This window comes from Astyanax mexicanus, chromosome 9 (assembly GCF_023375975.1).
Source record: "Astyanax mexicanus isolate ESR-SI-001 chromosome 9, AstMex3_surface, whole genome shotgun sequence".
Classification (NCBI taxonomy): Eukaryota; Metazoa; Chordata; class Actinopteri; order Characiformes; family Acestrorhamphidae; genus Astyanax; species Astyanax mexicanus.
In genome coordinates this window covers 24,049,946-24,068,375 of record NC_064416.1, presented here as the reverse complement: position 1 = coordinate 24,068,375, position 18,430 = coordinate 24,049,946, and the positions used below count along the sequence as shown (strand labels likewise).

Here is an 18,430-nt window from a genome sequence, read left to right as displayed (position 1 = left end):
GCTCTCAAGGACCTCAAGGAACTCTGGCTGCAGCCCTTCTTCCGCCAATCAGGAGAGCAGGATGGAAGATTGATGGCTGGGTGGCACGTAGAGGTGCATTTTGGACCTTGGAATGAAATAGGAGAGATGTTGGCCTAACAAGGCTATAATAAAGAATGCAGGTCCAAAATAACCTAAAATAACTGAAGCTGAGACATAAAAATGTTGACCAAACGGCATAGCTTATTTCAGACCCAGAGGCTTGCAATATAAAAGAAGAGAAGCCAAGATGAAGCCACTGGTTTACTTGAAGCCATGTCCTAGGGTTTGAATTCCTCTTCCATTTACAGAAGGTTAGGAAATGAATGTCTTGGAAACCCTTCTGTTTTTCAGTTCCTCCCATAGACAGGGAGGGGAATAGAGAGAAGAAGAGGGAAGGAGAGCGAGCTGGAGAGAGTGTATTAGAGTTAATAATGTTGACTTGATAAGAATTCCTGTGCTGCTCTCTTGTGCAGACGCCAAGGAACTGGCTTCTAGAGAAAGATTCTTTCAGTGGTAGTGGTCAACACAATACCAACACTTTTTCCAGCCCTCAGAAGTGAGACAGGATCACAAGCACAGCCATTGGCAAGTTAGACAAGCATGGCGGCAGGGGGTCCTTTCACAGTGCCTACTCGACTGCTTAGACACTTTGCGGCCTGTGGCAGAACATGATAGGAACACTCAGCCTTTGTGCATAAATCTAGAGAGGCAGTGCAATGGACACATCAGAAAAAAGTGGTCACGGTCATGATGCAAATTAATATGACTTTACTCATCAAACAATACGGTTTCTGGTTACTGACCATATGCATATTATAAAACCTGTGGTTATGGAGGGGAGGGTTAAGTAAAAATAAAGTGAGCAGATCAAGACGTATAATGCGAATACTTTATTATCAATGTGTGAATGGTGTTAGCTTTTTGTCTGGATATTAATAATACATGAAAACTATACACCAAAACCAGGCTGATCCTATTTTTGCTGTATAATTTTTCAAATTGGTATTGAAAGATTCTTTATCTTTATAGATATTTATATATATAATATATATAAGCCAAAGTGCATTTCCTGTTTTTTCCACTTGTACACATTGCACCATACATAAATAATTACATTGTAAAAATGACTCCAGTATTTACAAGTATAATATATATTTCATATAATATATAAAACTTTATATTAAATCTAAGTAGATGATATTTGGGATAGTTTGTGGGGGTCCGTAGGGTCTCTCGGCGCGTCTCTCGAGTCCAAAGTCCGAGTCTGTCCGTTTGTGTGTGTGTGTGTTATCTGTGGTTGTTGAGGAGGATTTCGAGCCAGCACGGGCAGGAGGTGATGAACTGGCGCGAGTAGCAGGGGCCCCAGCCCTTGGCGAAGCTGATGCGGACACTGTTGGGGTCATACGGGCCGTCCGGGAGCGCCGGCTCCGCCCCCTGCCGCAGCAGCAGCGCCGAACGCTCATAGTCAAACACCTTAATGGAGTAGCCAGGCATGACCTTGCGCACCACCAGCAGGCCGCGCGTGGCTGGTCCGGCCTCCAGTGTGGGCGAGTTGACGAAGATCGGGTGCTGGCTGCGGTTGTAGGCCCAAACGCCGTCGGGCTCCTTGCTGAGCAGCAGGCCGTACCCGATCTTGCCGCGGGTGCGCTGGGCGGTTCCGCTGCGCCGTTCGCCGCTCAGCTGGCCCAGGCAGAAACCTGTGCCTTGAGGTAGGTCGTAGAAGATGCTGACGGAGGGCTCGTACACCGGGTAGAGGCGGCCCACCCGCGTGCGGTGCTCCCAGTACGCCACGCTGCACCAGTGCGTCTGTTTGGGGGCGTCCGGTGACAGACTGGCATCTGAAACAGAAAGATAAAGAGGGGAAAAAGAGATTAGCAACTGACATATATAGCATTAAACCCCTAGTGCTCAAAACTATGCAGTTCTCACAGTGGTTTATATTGAACTGGAGCTAAGAAACTATTATAAATTACAAATAATAGAATCAAATTACATTACATTTCTTTATTCAAGTATTTCTTTAAACATATTTAGCTACACACCTAACCATAACATATCATTTAAAATACATATTTTAACTGTAGGAATGCATTGAGTATTTGACCGCATAATTAATAAGGCGGAAAAAAAACAACAAATAATTTCTACTTAACAATACTGTGCATTGTTAGTATGTCTGCTAGAATGTTAAAAGGTTCAGTTATACTTTTTTATTGTAGCAAGAACATTCATTTATGCAATTGATAAAAAAACATTAATGAAAACCTGAAGAAATGTGTTCAAAGTTACATATTTTGTGCCATTTTGTTTAGTCTCTTTTTGGTGCATCCTGGTTTGACTGTAACCTTTTATCAAACTGCAGTGAACAGTTTTATTAACCGATTAGTTAAATCTGTTATGATTTGCTTTCATTCCCTAAATTCTGAACAATCAGAATTTGTGCTGAGGTGGGTTTCGTGTTTTGCCTGCTCTAACCCACAAAACTTTAAGATATTACTGAGTAACTGTCAAGACCTTCATGACCTAAACATAAAGTGGTAGACTTTTGCCAATGCAATTTTTAGCACTGCCTGAAGAGGGCCCCACACTGAGACTTCAGATGTTTACTTAAACATGACTTCTATTTGTTTAATGACATTTAAAAAATCATGGAAATATTGTTAATCTCTTAATGCTTGGTGATCATACTTTGGTTGGTGTCTGACTGAAAGATCTAGTACAGAAACACCGACATCAATAACACCTGTAAAGAGCTGCAGTCGAAGCTCATCTTCACTGTAAATCAGCTCGCTAATTCACTTTTCATGCTTGTGGAGTCGGAGTTTGTGGGCTGTGTTCAGTGCCAAAGCCCGGCGCTTTCCTGGTGAGTTACAGCTCCCTGGATACCTGTCGAACTCTGCCTCAAACACATATGAACACTGAACACACACTCACACATGCTTCCACATGTACTGCTGGTTTGGGTATATTTCTGCCTCTTTGTAGTCCTCCTCTGCTGAAGGAGAGAGGGTTTATTGGGGAGGGGTTATGAGCTCATATCCAGGCTTGTTCCTCCTCTAGTATTTCTTTTTCTCTAGTATCTGTTTTTTTTCTCTTTTTTTCTCATTCTGACCTTCCTTCTCTTGCTCTTGCTCTGCTTCTCTTCCCCTCTCTGTCTACATTCCAGTAAATGGATGAAGGTGGCAGTAGGGTTTTGGGGGTAATGTTGGGGGGGTGGGGGGTGGGGGATGGCCCCTCCCTCTCCCTGCTCCCGCTGCGGGCCAGGGGGACGGCATTCAGCTCCCTGACAACTTAGCCCAAGCTCGCGACCTGCTGACCTCCCAGGCTTCGCCCTATCAGCTCCCATTAACTCGCACACAGAGTGATGCCATTATTTTGCTTCAGAGAGTCTACTGGCAGAGGGGGATTTAAAGGGCCCGCTCTGTGGCCCCATTCCTTTCATTGGTCTTAATGAACGCCCCGGCCCATTACCCGGAGTCTTTAAGGTGAAGTACCGTAGATACACTCACACACTCACACATACACACACACTTTAGCCAAGACAAAAAAAACCACTCCAGACACACACTTACACATGTACAGACATACAAACAAGCATACGCTGGTGATTTGATGTCTCATAAGCATAAAATCCCCATCACAAAATGCAAAAAATCACTCGCACATGCAGTCTAGATACATAAAGCACACTCTGGCCTGTTCAAGTTTGATCTACAGCTCTAATGTGGGAGGGGGAATGTGACTAGTGCTGCCATGCGAGCTGGGCTGCGGTACAAGGGCTGGATGTGTGTGTGGGGGAGTAGAAGTGTGGTTACACACACACACACACACATACACACACACTGAGCACACTAAAATGGCCCTCTTCGCTGGGCCCCTGAATGTTACCATTAGTGAATTCCTCAGATCCCGCGCTAGCCTGCAAGGCAGCTTTTTTTCCCTCCTCCACAGCCTTTATAGCCCTCTGGCCGCTATCATTTCAGAGGCTTTGAACATGGCCACAGCCTTATGGGCAGTGTGCGCACGACAGACGACCCACAATCCAGCAGAAATCAGAGTTAAACACAAAGGCTTTAGTGAGAGCAGCGACTTATGAGCACAAGGCTTCATGTTCAATCTGTACATCAAAGTCACTGACAAACAGTTTATACAGTTTATAATGCTGAGAAGCAAACGGTAAAACAGTTAGTCTTAGTCAGAAATATACATGAAGAGAACAAAAAGAAGAGAAAAAGTAAGAGAAAATGGTCAAAATTAGAGAATAAAGAATGAAAGAGCAAAGTAAGAATGAAAACAATGAGAGAGATGTGACAGAAATAAAAAGCAGAGAGAGACAGAGAGAAAGAAACGCAGAGCGAAACAGCGCAAGTGAGAGAAGAGAAAAGTAAAAAAAATTAGAGATGAGCGACAGAAACTGTAATAAAGAGTGGAGAGAGACAGCTCGAGAGAGAAAATGAAAGAGTGTGTAAGAGAGAGAGAGAAGAGAAAGTGAAAACTGAGAGAGATGAGAGACAGGAATAAAAAAGGTTTGTGACAAGAGAAAAAGTGATTAGTAGAAAAAGTGCAAGAGTGAACAGTTGTGACAGAGGTAGAGAAAGGGAAAGAAACCCAGTGAGAATGAGGATTAACACAGTGAAAGATGAACAGAAAGATGACAGACAAAAGGGAGGGTAGGAGAAGAAGTGACTATTGTATAGCTTTACATAGAGGTGTGAGCAATGACAGTAAAAAAGAATGGATGCCGTGGTTCAATTTCCTTCTATTGTTTTGATAATTAAGCCAAAAATGTTCACTATGTTGTCAAATTTGCATCTAGTGCACTTTACTGAGTTTAGATTGCAGTACTTGAGTTCAATGCTAATTGTCTGAAATTAGACACTGGAGACCTTGAAAATAGGTTTTGTCATTGAAATATATGGGAATGAGCAGCTACATATCATACTGTAATCCACCAGCAGAGGCGCTAGACCTGGTTTGGATTCACTTTTGGAAGACACTGCTCTGTTTAACTTTTTCTACAGTCGCTGGGTGTGAGGAACAAAGGTTAATCATCTATTTAACGTTTAGTTTGGGATCAGCTAATGCACATTACATGTCATGCATGTGTATTTATGCGTTGAAGTATGTGTTTGTGTATGTGCGTGTGTGCTGTTCTATGCTCTTGAAGTGTGCAAGAGTTGAAGAGAATATCAGGCTGTGTTTTTGTTTTGGAGCAAAGTGTGTGTTTTGGCTGGGTCGCGTCTTGCTGAGTGCTGCTTCATGCATTTGTGGAGAAAGAGAGCGAGAGAGAGAGAGAGAGAGAGAGAGAGGGGAAAGAGGGAGGGAGTAAATCTTTCAATGAAGGGCAAACTCATTAGAATCTTCGTAACAAAACAGTGCCATCTCTCTCTCTCTCACTCACTCGCTCACACGTTCCTCTCTCTCTTTCTCTCTACCCCCTCACACCCCCTAATTCTGTCTCCCTTCATCCAACACACACAGCTCTGTTTGGAAATAATCAGCACAGTCTCTTTGGCCTCTCTCTTTCTCTCGCTCTCTCTGCTCACTGTTGACGTGTCTTCTTTATTATGAGGTCTCCGTTTTTTCCACCGCTGTTCTTCTTATGCTCGTCATCTCCCAATCATGCACTGCATTTCACCGCACCTCTAATTGCCCCGTGCAAGCAGCCGGCTGCTGTTAAAGCAGTTGAACATGCATTTTCTGTGCCTTTCAGAGAGGCCAGGTAGGGCTGGAAAATGCACATCAGCATGCTGAAAACAAGCAGGATGCACAGTTCCTGTCTGCGCCTCCCCCCGAGACCGCCATCAGTGAGACTTGTCTGACAGCGGGCCAGCGCAGGAACTGCCGCCTCACACACGCTCCCAGCCTGAGTGCGCTGTACACACTCACACACTCACCAAGAGTGCACTCAAGCAACCTTCAGTTAATGATACGTAGTGCACTTGGAGCACGCAGCTATATATGAAGATTGAGACGCAGTCAAACTGAAGATCCAGTCACTGTTAGAATGACAGCACTGTATAATAACACACTCCTTAATAATCTTTCAAGCTATTACAGATCACTAAACTGCAGCTAGTAACAGTAGTAATAGTGAGCACACTACTACAATAAACAGCTTTGCTGCATTTACCCTGGTTTAATATTGCTTGGTTTGTAGAAAGGCATGCATCTTATTTAAACATGTTGTCAATTCAATGAGCCTTTCCAGGTGTTGTGCTGAATTTTGCACATCTAACAGAATCTCACTACCTTGGATTTCATGCGGCAGAATGATTGTAATCTACAGATACACTAGATACAGAAAGCACCAGTGTAGTCAGCTTTGCACCAAGTTTCATCACTTTATCACTGTTTGTTATTTTTTTTTCTTAATTAATTTTTTGTTTTGCTTAAGTTAACTTTTTTTTTACTTTTGTTGAATTCTAATCTCTTAATACATTATTACCTTACTACCTGTTGCCCTCATATTGTGTGTAAATATCTGTAGAAGCATGAACTTTGCCAAAGAACAATCAAGTTAACCAGGTTAAAAATCATGGTAACTGCCATGGAAAATTATGCCATTTTTTCCACATGCCATATTGGGTGTCCTTGTCCACAGTACATAAAAATCAGCCAGACTTTAAAGGGACGTTCTGGCGTAAAACTGACTAACATTTCAAGCTAGCTGTCATGTTATATACAGTAATATTGTGTAGTGCAGCATGGCTTGCTCAGATTTGATGGAACTCTGAACATGCTTTCATCCATCAGTGCATTTTTACTACAGTACCCAGCATGCATTATGCAAACACCTCCTACAACCAGCTATGGTGTTACTATGGTGTAACTGCTAAAAAAGCTGGTAGTTATTGAGTACTTCTTTAAATCATATAAATGTAACATAAAAACTGAACAAAAAAAAGAAAAGAAGTTCAGTATTGGGTTCCATTGCTGTTTTTATCCTCACAAAAACAGCAATTTATGGTTCATTTGAATATTATACACTTTTTTTATTCTTTTCCAAACTATATATGCCTATATATTTCACTATATATTTCATTTGTTTACCCAGTTAATTAAATGAATACTAACACATGCTTGGATGTCTGTTTATTCATTAGAAGGCTCACGGCCGTCTCTAATGGTAATAGTAAACATTCTAAAGAACATCTGATGTCCCATCTGAGAGCATACAGATCCCATAACCGTGTGGTTTCTGGAAGACTGTGTGTTCCCCTCATTTCCGAGCGGATCATGGGCACTCGCACCCACACACACACATGCTCACAAAGCAGAGAAAGAAAGCTGGGAGCAATTACGCCACTTTGCATCTGTTTAACCCCTCCACCTCCCAGCAGCTCCGTTTATCCATTAGGAGAGTAGCAGGTGTTATTATCGCCATTATATTCTCACAGCTGTCTCCTCTACACGTCAGTCTCCTTAGACACGCAAACACGCTGCCAGCAGCCAGCGGATACACTGTCACTCACAATACGCTTGGAGTACACCCAGGAAAACGCAGGTCGCACCCACTGCCACTGACACCAGGAAGAAGCAGATAAGAAGATTAAGAATGAGTAATAGAATGCTTATGTTCTCCATGACTGTTACATCTCCATCACCCACATGACGGTCTTTCTCTGTGATGGGCACCTGCCATCTTTATTTTGCAAACCACTGCCTGAAGGTAGCATCTTTTCAAGGTATGACAAAGTGATGCTTCTACACTTGAACACTGAAGCCTTTCTATCTAAAACCTTATACTGACTTATCATTTTGATGGGTTAGGATTTCATTCTGGATTAGGTTCATTTTGCTAAAACACAAGCAGACTAATCTAAGCCAAATGCATCTGAGTATACACTGACATAACAAATGTCATGAAACCAGTACTGTCTCCCTACACTTTTATCTAGTGCTGTACAATATAGAATTTGAACATCATCATTGCAATGTGTGCATTCACAATAATCACTTCATATGGTCATGCAAAAAAATTAACCAAGCCAAATAAAACCATACACATCATGCCACAACTTGTTTTATACAAAGGAAAACTTGTACTGGTCGCATTTTGCATTTCCCTTTTTACCAAAAGAAACTTGCCCAATTTCATAAAATTTCCAAATATGTTGAAAATACCTGTATTTTTTAATGTTGCAGTATACTCGATGAATAGATAGATAGATAGATAGATAGATAGATAGATAGATAGATAGATAGATAGATAGATACTTTATTTAATTTCCCAAAGGAAAATTAGCAATAAGCATAGACTGTATATCGCAGAGCAACAAGATATTGCAAGGTTCATTTTTACCTCAATATCCTACAGTCCTACTTTTGTCATGTTCCATGAAAGCTAAAGAGGATGCTGTGAATGTGGATGCGATTACTACCAGAGAGCCTTGTCTGCATGGAAAATTCTTGCCAGATACTGCTGGTCACAATCATTACTAATGTATTATGTACTATGACAGAAGTCCTTAGCCCTTTGGAGACACTGCATATGTCTTAAAACACTGGTCTCAACTGGTCTAGTGTGTTTGCATAGACTGTTTATTATAACCTGTTAAAGTCTTCACATTTATCAAGACAGTTCCTCATATGTTTCTTTTTGACATCTAAACAACCAGCATACACACATAAAAGTTGTTCTCGAACCTAAGCACTGGCTATGACAGGATGGGGATTGTCTACAAGTACTTTGGTGCATCTATGATGTGTTATACGTTACTCAACAGCACAACAGCAGATCGCTGGATCATCACAGAACCCTGACCAGCAGCACTGTTGGCACAGCTTCATAAATTCCGTCTGGAAATCACAAGCTTTGAAGAGAAGATGTGCTAAGTGACAAACGCATTGACATTAAAGCTCTCAGTCAGAGCAGGATGATTTAATGGTGTTAGCAAAACCGCACTAAAACACTGGATCAAAGGTGATAACTCGGGAGCGCGACCAATTGAGATCAGTCAACAGCTTGCTTTTCAAACCGACTGTGTTAAAGACAGAGAAGGGGAAAAAAGACGGCACTGAATCCTTTCAAAGTATACACACAAGAATCTGGAAAGCAGTCTTTTATTTCCGCGCTCTGTTTTGTCTCGCTTCATTGGTAAATGTCTTCAAAAAGTAACAAGTGCACACGCGCCCACGCCATACACACATGCCCGAAGGCGTTCCCTTTGAATGTCCACGCTTGCTTATAATGCCCTATTGAAAGTGCGGCACAATCATTTGGGTAAACAAGCGCATTTCATAGCTCTTTTCTCATCCCGTGCTTTACAGGGCAAAGAGCGAGGTTGTTCACCAACAAGGAAAGTGCTCCATGGTAACCACTCCAGAGCTATACGCACACTTCTCCTGCTCTATCCCCTCACTGAGAAACACGGAGGATCAAAGCAGAGACACCATGCTTCATAATGACTGAACAAAACTGCAGATAATTTACACTGTATAGCATACAAGCTCTGTTTCATACATCTTAATAACTTCTTTATAAGCCTTATGGAACAATGTGGAAGCATACAATATACAGTATATTTCTGCATCATTCTTTTTAGTTGGATTAAGATGAAATGGTCAAATCCTGCACTCTTTAAAAATGACAGTAAATGTGTTTTTAAACTAAACGGAACTTATATTAATTAAAGTTAATGCAGCATTAGGTGGAAACTGGCATTTCTGGACATGCTGAGAGACATCAAAAGTAAAAAAAGAATGTGGACTGAGGCAGTAGAGCAATATTACAAATATGACGCCCCAAAACATGGTTCTTAGAAGTTATATAGCACCAGAATAAGCAATGGAAAACTTGTTATTTTCTCTATTCTCTAGTCAAACGCAAAAAGATACTATAAAATGTTGCATTATCCAAACAAGAATGTTACCTAATGTTACCTTCACATAACAAGTACAGGTCCAAAAATCTAAATTTCTGACTTCCTTCTTTATCTTTGCCAGCATCATAGAAGCAGTCAATCAATTCAAGTATCTGACAGCTGGGCTTGTCACTAAAATGTGTTTGAGATCATTATGAAAAAAGGATGCACTATACAACTAAACAGTCACTTTGTTGGTTTGTGTTATAGGATTCTTTAAACTTCATTGTTAAACTTTTATTTGTTTTTTTCCTTGTGTGGCTTTGTTTAGTAATTTCTTTAAAAAAAAGCGGAGTGATTGAAAACAAGCCTTTTAGTTTTAAAAAATCTGGGTATTCAGACTTTCCATTTACATGACCACACAGATAACACAATATCACACATGAAGTAAAAGAGTGGATTTGGGTCAGTTTTACCTGTTGTGTGAAACAGCCTAATGCTTAATGATTACTCACTGATTTAAGAAACTAATTTTTACTTAAACAAAAGCCACACAAGAACTATTTTCTACAGATCTCTAGTAGTGTTTAGGATAAGCTGCAGTTCCTGCTCTACTGCTGACGAACAGAAGGCTTGAAATGGGCTGAAATAACATGTAAAGTGGTAAAAGAAAGAGACAGACGGAGGGGTTAAAGATGAGACCACCCCCATACCTCCCGTCCCTGGCCTACCACCCAGCACTTAAGCAGGGTGAGCTGGGAGTAATTACTTCTAAAGTACACAAAAAGGTCTTGAGAGTTTCAATGACAATCCGCTCTTATTATCCAGTAATGCTTTTAAAAGCACCATGCAGGGAAGAAAAGAGAGAACAAGAGGAGAGAGAAAAGAACAGCCCTGGGGTAAAAACTCACATCCAGATAGAGAGCAAAAGAGTGTGTGTGCATGTGTGTGTGTGTGAACGAGAGAGAGACAGAAAGACAGAGACAGAGAGAAGAAGAAAGAGAAACGGAGAGAAAGAGAGGCAGACAGACAGCAGCAAAACTGTGAGGGCCTGTCGTCTCTTCCCACCAAACTGTAGGCCCACATCCCTCTCTTTTTCATCCCCCCTCTAATCCAGGGAATTCTGAAAAGATGAACTCATTCCTCCACAGCTCAGAGAGAGAGAGAGAGAGAGAGAGAGAGCACTGTTGCCAGTCCGTTTAACTAGAGAGCGAGCAAGAGAGGGAGGGAGAGAGAGGGAGAGGGAGAGAGAAGGGGAGAATGAGGGAGATGGAAAGGAGGGGGAGTTGGGAGTCTCTTATCCTGTGCCAAGGATTAGATTCCCCTCCAGCTATTAGACTCTACCACTTCCCTGACAGGCAGAGGGGGAGACAGACTGAGAGTGTGTTTCTATGTGTGTGTCTACTTTCGTGTCTGTGTGTGAGAGAGAGAAAGAGAGAGAGACAGAGAGAGAGACAGGCAGCGAGGGAGGGAGGAAAAGAGAGCAGGGCAAAGGCAAAAAGGAGGGAGGACAAGAGAGGAAAGAGAAAGAGTGCTGTTTTATGGTGGACAGAATTCATCTTTTGACGCCACTCCTGACAGACCGGAGCATTCTTTTTCCTACTCTGGCTGGACAGCGAGGCTACACTTGGGGGACTGCAGGGTTCTTCTGAGTGGGAAAAACTGAAGCATAATAAACCCAAGCATAATAAACACAGCAAGTTTGGGGCCCCCAAACACCTACACCCCCATCCCCCCCCCACACACACTTCCCCCGCTCCGGCTCTGACGTGGTACGGCTCTGATTTTTTAGACAACTATCACTACAGGGCAACTTACAACTCACTAACAGGCCGCATTTAGGCTGGCGTCTGCGCTATCTCTGCCATCAAAGACTGCTCTATCAGCCAGACGCACTAACCGGCCCTGCACTCTCACACAGATGGATTTCTATCTCTCTCTCTCTCTCTCTCTCTCTCCCTCTCTCTTTCTTTCTCTCTCTCTCTGGCCTGTAATGTGTTTCGGCGACATTAAGGAAGCCTGACTGAGCACAGAACAGAACAAACAAGCATGCCAAAGTAAAAGAACTGCACAAACAGCAGCTACCACTGTACACAGATCCTAAAAAAGGCTGTTGCTAAAATCAGCACAAATCTAGATTTTGCGGAGCTAATTCTTTTTAAATAAATCATACTGTGAGCTGATACTGATATTATCATTTTATTTATATTTTATTATTTACTAACAGTAACTAGTTTTTTCTAGTATAAAGTAAATGAATATGAATAAAACAAAACTGTCAACGTTAAGCGTATACTCATACATCCCAGATCAAATTCATTGTAACTGTGCGAGTATAGTTATGATGGCCACTATTATCCCACAATACACTGCAAAATGGAAAAGAATGAGCTATACACTTCCACTGTCTGGACCATGAACATCTAAAAAAAAAAAAAAACAGTAATAATGCATAATAATGATAATGAATCAAGTTTAAAGGCGATGTCGAGCTGCATAACTGGAAGTAAAAAACGTACAGTATTAGAGTGACGTAAGCAGTTGGGACGCAGCCTAAAATGTTTGAGGTAAGCAGCGTTTTACTGACTAATACAATTTGTCAGTTGTCGAACGTAAATTGTTCTCACTTGTTATATTGCTTGTTATTGATGGCGATCCATTCAAGGAATCTGGCAACGCCACAAGTCATTTATATCTGTCATTAGAAGATTTATAGCTCATTCAGGTTCAAACTGGTCACAGTAAAGCTACATTTGTGTATATACAGTATATCACTGATCCCATGCAAAAACTTGAAATTTCCATTTTTGCTATTTAGCATTTTTTACAAAAGCACTTTTCCACACTCAGGGTTGCCAGCAAACAGTTTTCTGCAGTCATGGCAAAAGGGCGAGCTTGCTATTTTTCTGCTGAACATGTAATCACTGATCTTCAGGAAGGTTGCTAACCATAACTAGGTAATTTACCAGCACTACTAGCGTAGTAGAGATGGACATTTTGAACACTGGAACGTATATATTTACTCATCAGCGATTGCCACTGTGTGTGGCAGCCCATGTGAAAACTCTCTTATATCTCTCATATAAAATATGTTGTCTTGTCCCTTATATATTGAATTAGGGACCAGGGCACACTGCAGAAGGCCGGGAAATGCAGCAGGCCGGGACTGAATTGCTCAGCCAGTGTCTTAATCCTCGCTCTAAGGCTCTGCGGTGTTAATGATGAACTTGGACGCTCGGTCAGATGGCCATAAGATTCACACCTCGGACTCATGCAAAGCTCAGCTCTTGGCTCCTCCAGCACAGGTCCGGCCTCTCCCCGGCCCCCTGCGCTCACTGCTGTTCACACTTCAACACATGAGGCGTCGGAGAACCACAGAAAAAAGTGGGCCAGCCTCTGTGAAGGAACATGGAAGTTTGTAGCGAGGATCTTTCTTAGATTATTAGAATTAGACCATTGATCTATAATCAGATTTTCTGCTGTATTTATTCAGTAAAATTGAAAAACAAAAACTGCAACTAGATGTGTGGTCACTGAAGTAACACGCAAATCTCTAAAGGAGTGTAAGTTTAGTGTCACACATAAACCCCCACACCTCCGTTTTTAACTTTGTTTGACACTGTACAAAATATCAAACATTACTGCATACATTCTAACTTAATACTAAGTCATTTTAAATACATTTGAAACTTAAATAACTTGTAATAAGTAGACTGTCAAGGTCAATCTGGTGCTGAAATGCTGCTACTGCACTATGGAACTTTGGTGAAGCTGCTTTCCTACACGAAAACTGTGCAATGCTGCAGAGTCATTTTCATAAAAATGTATGGCAATTTTACGTCTTTAACTACAAATAAAGGCCAATGATAGGTTGCACAGTTCTTATTTTATAACTACATAAGTTTCATAATAGTTATCAGTGCCCAAGTCAGAAGTATCATCAAGGTATTAATATAAATAACATAAAATAAATGTGTTTTTGGATACACAGCAGCTCACAGCGCAGAATAACAGACAACAAACAACAAACATAGTAGTCAACAAATAAATCATAGCAGTTATTGCATAACAGTTCCTAAGCCCAGGTTTCAAGGGACTACGAATGTTTCATCCTTCTATTAGCGTTGCGGAGACACGCTGTTTTCCTGAAACGGCAAGAATGAGTAAGCCTTTTCATTTCTACAGGTGAATCCAGCGGTGGATTGAGCCAGAGGGAACAGGGGGAAACCCAAGCGCTGTTCTATTGCCAACAGTGCAAGCACAGAGAAGCTGTGCAAAATTCCTGGTGCGACCGCAGAAACGCAAACTCCACTTCCCATCACCACACCATGCTTTCCCTCCATGCGTCTCCCACAGGTGTGCCACAGCATACTGAGAACAGCCTCAGAGTTCATCAGGGGGAACAGCGATCCATATATCCTCGCTCCAATCCAAACAAGCATCCTGTGAGCAAGCATTCAATGAGCTCTGACAGCTGGATAAAACACTGCAGATACACTTTCAGGTCAGCGCTGGAGCGAGTTGCTTTAAGACAAATGTAGTGTATCTGGATAGTGTGTGTCTGTGAGGTTAAGAACACACACTTGGCTTAGTGAATGCCCGACTATTGATCGGGCTGCCCGACTGCGTACGCTCGGGAAAATGCGTTCTGTCAGGGCGCCGCCGCGCGTGTGCTCTGTTTCAATCACAACAACTCACAACCAGCTTTTATGAGCAGCCGATGTGGACCAGCAGCCAAGCCAGCTTTTGCTTTGCATCTGGCCATTAAAAATGCAGCAGTGAGCATTACTGATCGTTTACAAGCAGGTCACAATCGCATCTGTCAGCAAAAATGGGATGGAGAGGAATGGCAGACTTCTGTCTGGACGTTAAGAAGCGAAGAGTTATGGTTGTTTTGCTGTATACTGGATACGCATTACCATTATTTCATACATTGTAAATGAATACTGAAGTCATCCAGACTATGGAGGAACACATAAGGAATCATGTAGTAAACCTAAAAGTCCTAAACAAACCAAAAAAGCTTTAGGTGGTTCTTAATTGGGGTGCTCTAAAACACATTAAAACACATTAAGAGGGCAATAAATTAAGTAATTTCTGCGAGATTTTGGAGAATTGCTGTGAGGATCGGATTGCATTCAGCGACAAAAGGTTTAGTGACACCAAGATTTGGATGGTCATCAGTCCACATCCACCATCATCCACAACTCAACCCAAATCTGGTACTGGGGCATCTGGGAATTCCTGAGTACACAGTTCCACTGCTCCACTGCTAAATGCACATCCTCTAACCCATGCCTACTACCATTATGTATTGTGCCAACAGACTACTATCTGCTCCAAAGGAACAAGACAAGCTCTAAGAGACAAGACAAGCGACTTAAAATAGGGGCATTTATCAAGAGGGGTGTCAAACAAACACCTGAACATATAGTGTAGTATGCTTCCAGTTTATACCATACATAGTCAGTCAGCATCTTTCACATTCCTACATTTGTTTTAGATGTTAAACAAATGAAGTTGCACTTATATAGTACCTTTCTAGAAACCCAAGGATGCTTTACAATGACATTTTACACACAACCTTTTATACTCAGCGACAGCCAATCATGTAGAGAATACTCTCAACCGGAAATAACCATTCATCTGGAGGACTGCATCAGGCCAATCCATATCTGAGCACACAGTCATACATACATTCATACATACACAACATGCATACTTACACCCACACGCATATACACAACGAGCATTTTAGCATATCCAATTTACCTGATCTCCTTTTATTTTGACAGTGGGAGGAAACCCGAGTCCCCAGAGGAAACCCATGTAGACACAGGGAGAACATGGAACTCCACCCAGATAGGGACTTGAAAGTAAGCCTCCACAACGTGGGAGGCGAACGTGCTGATCAATAAGCCATTGTGCTGCCCAAATGACTCAATTTCTCAAACTGAATCCCTTCTTCTGCTTACGGACCCAAACTAAATATTGATTGTTAAAAGTTTAGAATCTACATGTTGGACATATTCTTTCCAGAATGTACAACAATGGTTTCATGGTTAAAAGCTCCAAAAGCAAGAGCTAAAAGAGTTAAAGCCAATGAGGAAAACATCCTCTGAACTTACAACAACCCCAAACACCAGTACAGCTATGATCCACATTTCTAACCATAACCTCATTTTACATCAAACTGTGACTAAGCCCACACTAACCAGAAAGGAATATCCTCTTCTGGTCTGGAAATAGCCTGTGTGTGCGGAGACTCTGTAAGGTCCTCAATAAAGGGCACTGAAGGGCAGCACAAACTCTCCATTGAGGCCTGTAATTTCATTTGGAGAGCGAGTCTGAGCTCTGGACGCAGAGATGATGCGCTGGGCTGCTGTGGGTCAAGCGTGTGTTCCCGCCGCTCCGCTGGCCTCAAAGGCCGCAGCCTGTGTCTCAGAGGGAATCTTCCTTTCCACGTGGTGATTGATCAAAGTGGAATGCGGGGGCAAAATAACACAGGTACGGTGTGTTTCGTCACACCGCTAATCGCATCAGAGGGAGCGCTGTGGCTGTGTGTGAGTGAGTGAGACAGAGAGAGAGAAAGAGAGAGAGAGGGACAATGTGAAGGAGTGCAGTCTGAATTCTGCCAGGCTGAGCTTGAAACCAGTCCAAGATGCTGTGTGTCTGCCTCTCTTTCTCTCTTGTTCTTTTTCTCTCTCACTTTCTTTCTACTTCTCTCTCCCTCGCTCTCTCTCTAGCTCTCTCTGAGTCTCATTAGTTAGGTAATTTCATTTAAAAATTATCTTTAAATAGCTTTCTCCACCCTCTACTTTCTAGAAAGCAACTACAAACACTTAAAACGGAAAACTGCTCTAAGTCAGGCACAACACGGAAGAAACGGCATCATTCAAAGGTGCTGAAAATAAATCCAAAATAAAGCAGTGTTTCCACTGAGCCACCAGCGCATGGCCACGTGTTTCTGTGTGGCCCTACAGTACAGATCACGGAAATTGTCCTGTTTCAGCACAGATTAAAATCCTCCCTTTGTGAAGTGGAAAGCTTCGCTCCCACTGCTGATGGATCCTATTTGGTTCGAATGAATAATATTTCCACATTTACAAGCAGCAAACATGAGTGGGGGGAAGAAAAAAGAAAACAAGTCTCCACAATGGCAGTGGTGTTCTGGAAAAATCTAAAAATACGCCAATGCCAATACGAGTTAGGCTGACAACTTTGCACTGCGTTCAACCCTTTTGATTGCAGCACCCGTTCCTAAGACGGCCGCTACATCATCTTAGCTTGGCTCCAGCAGTGGAAAAGACTGTAAGAGAGAGGCAGAGAGAGAAAGAGAGAGACGGAGAGAGAGAGAACAGCAACAACAGGAAATTCAAATCCAATTCCGTAGCGAATACATCCACTCTGTTAGCAAAACACTGTGGCGTCAGACTGCTGGAGGGCCGCAGCACTCACTGTTCAGCATTCTACCTCATTTAACACACCTGATTCAACTCATCAGCTAATTACAATTACCTTAATTACCTAAAGAAAAACATTCAACTCTGCCGGGTCGCGGCCCTCAAGGACCTGAGTGTGACACCTGTGCCATTAAAGTGTCATTATACACGTGCCACTCACAAGCTAAGTGATTGGTAAATGGGTATAGATTAATATATCACTGTTAATATATCAGTATTGTGATCACAGAAGACTACAGTACACACATACAAACAACACTATCCTAAACTGTGTGATACACTTTATATCCAAATGTTTGTGGACACTTTTTCTAATGAATGCATTTAGCTACAGTACTTTATTCTATTCCCATTGCTGACACAGGTGTGCAAATGCACACAACTGATCTGCTCCCCATGGAAAATTCTCATAATCGAATAAAGCTCTCTATTGGTACCATGCTCAATGCCATAATAATGTATAAAGCCCCAGCACTGAGCTGTAAAGCAGTGGCAGGAGAACTGTGTCCTTTAGAACACATCTAATATTTTTAAATGAGGAAAAGATTGGGAAAATGAAATAAAATGGCATGGTGATTGTCCAAAATCCTGTTCGCACAACTGCTCTTGTGGCTGAAAGCAACCAAATCATCACAGAAACGCTCTGGAGTCTAGTAGAAAGTCTAGCCTGGACAGTAGAGACAGTTACACTAACAACAAAAGCAGCATGAACTTTAATTTAATACACTTGATTGTGAAACAAGATCACGACACGCACCACTGTAAACATCTACTGGTCCTTCACGCACATTTGTTTGGAAACAAAAATATTCCCACACTGGCACTCTGCCAGATCTGTTGTAATCTTTCCAAGTGGTGTTCAAAGAGTGCGTGTGTGAAGCTGATTAGTTGGAAATGTTTGTGTGCTACATGAATGACTCAGGATGTGGGACCTTTAACAGTTAGCACAAAATCTGATAATAGAAACGATCAACCTAAGGATGGGTGCGAGTCAGTCTTTCCAAACCAATGTTAATTATATACTATATGTAGTAAAAAAATAATCTCAGTATAGAAATGCATTCAAATATTACAGACCTAAAATAAAGACGACGAAACCTTGAGATTTGACCTGCACTCTCAAACTCTTCCACACACACA

At 42.0% G+C, this 18,430-nt stretch overlaps 1 protein-coding gene across 1 annotated transcript in view; it reads right to left on the bottom strand.

Moving 5' to 3' along the window:
• Positions 1-896: 896 nt before the first annotated feature.
• The window catches only part of smad6b (SMAD family member 6b), a 43,342-nt gene continuing 25,808 nt past the window's right edge, over positions 897-18,430 (bottom strand). Inside the window, exon 4 of the mRNA XM_007249251.4 lies at positions 897-1,859. Within this exon, the coding sequence (XP_007249313.1) occupies positions 1,309-1,859 (551 nt within the window). The 3' untranslated portion in view covers positions 897-1,308. The remainder of the gene's footprint in view (positions 1,860-18,430) is intronic.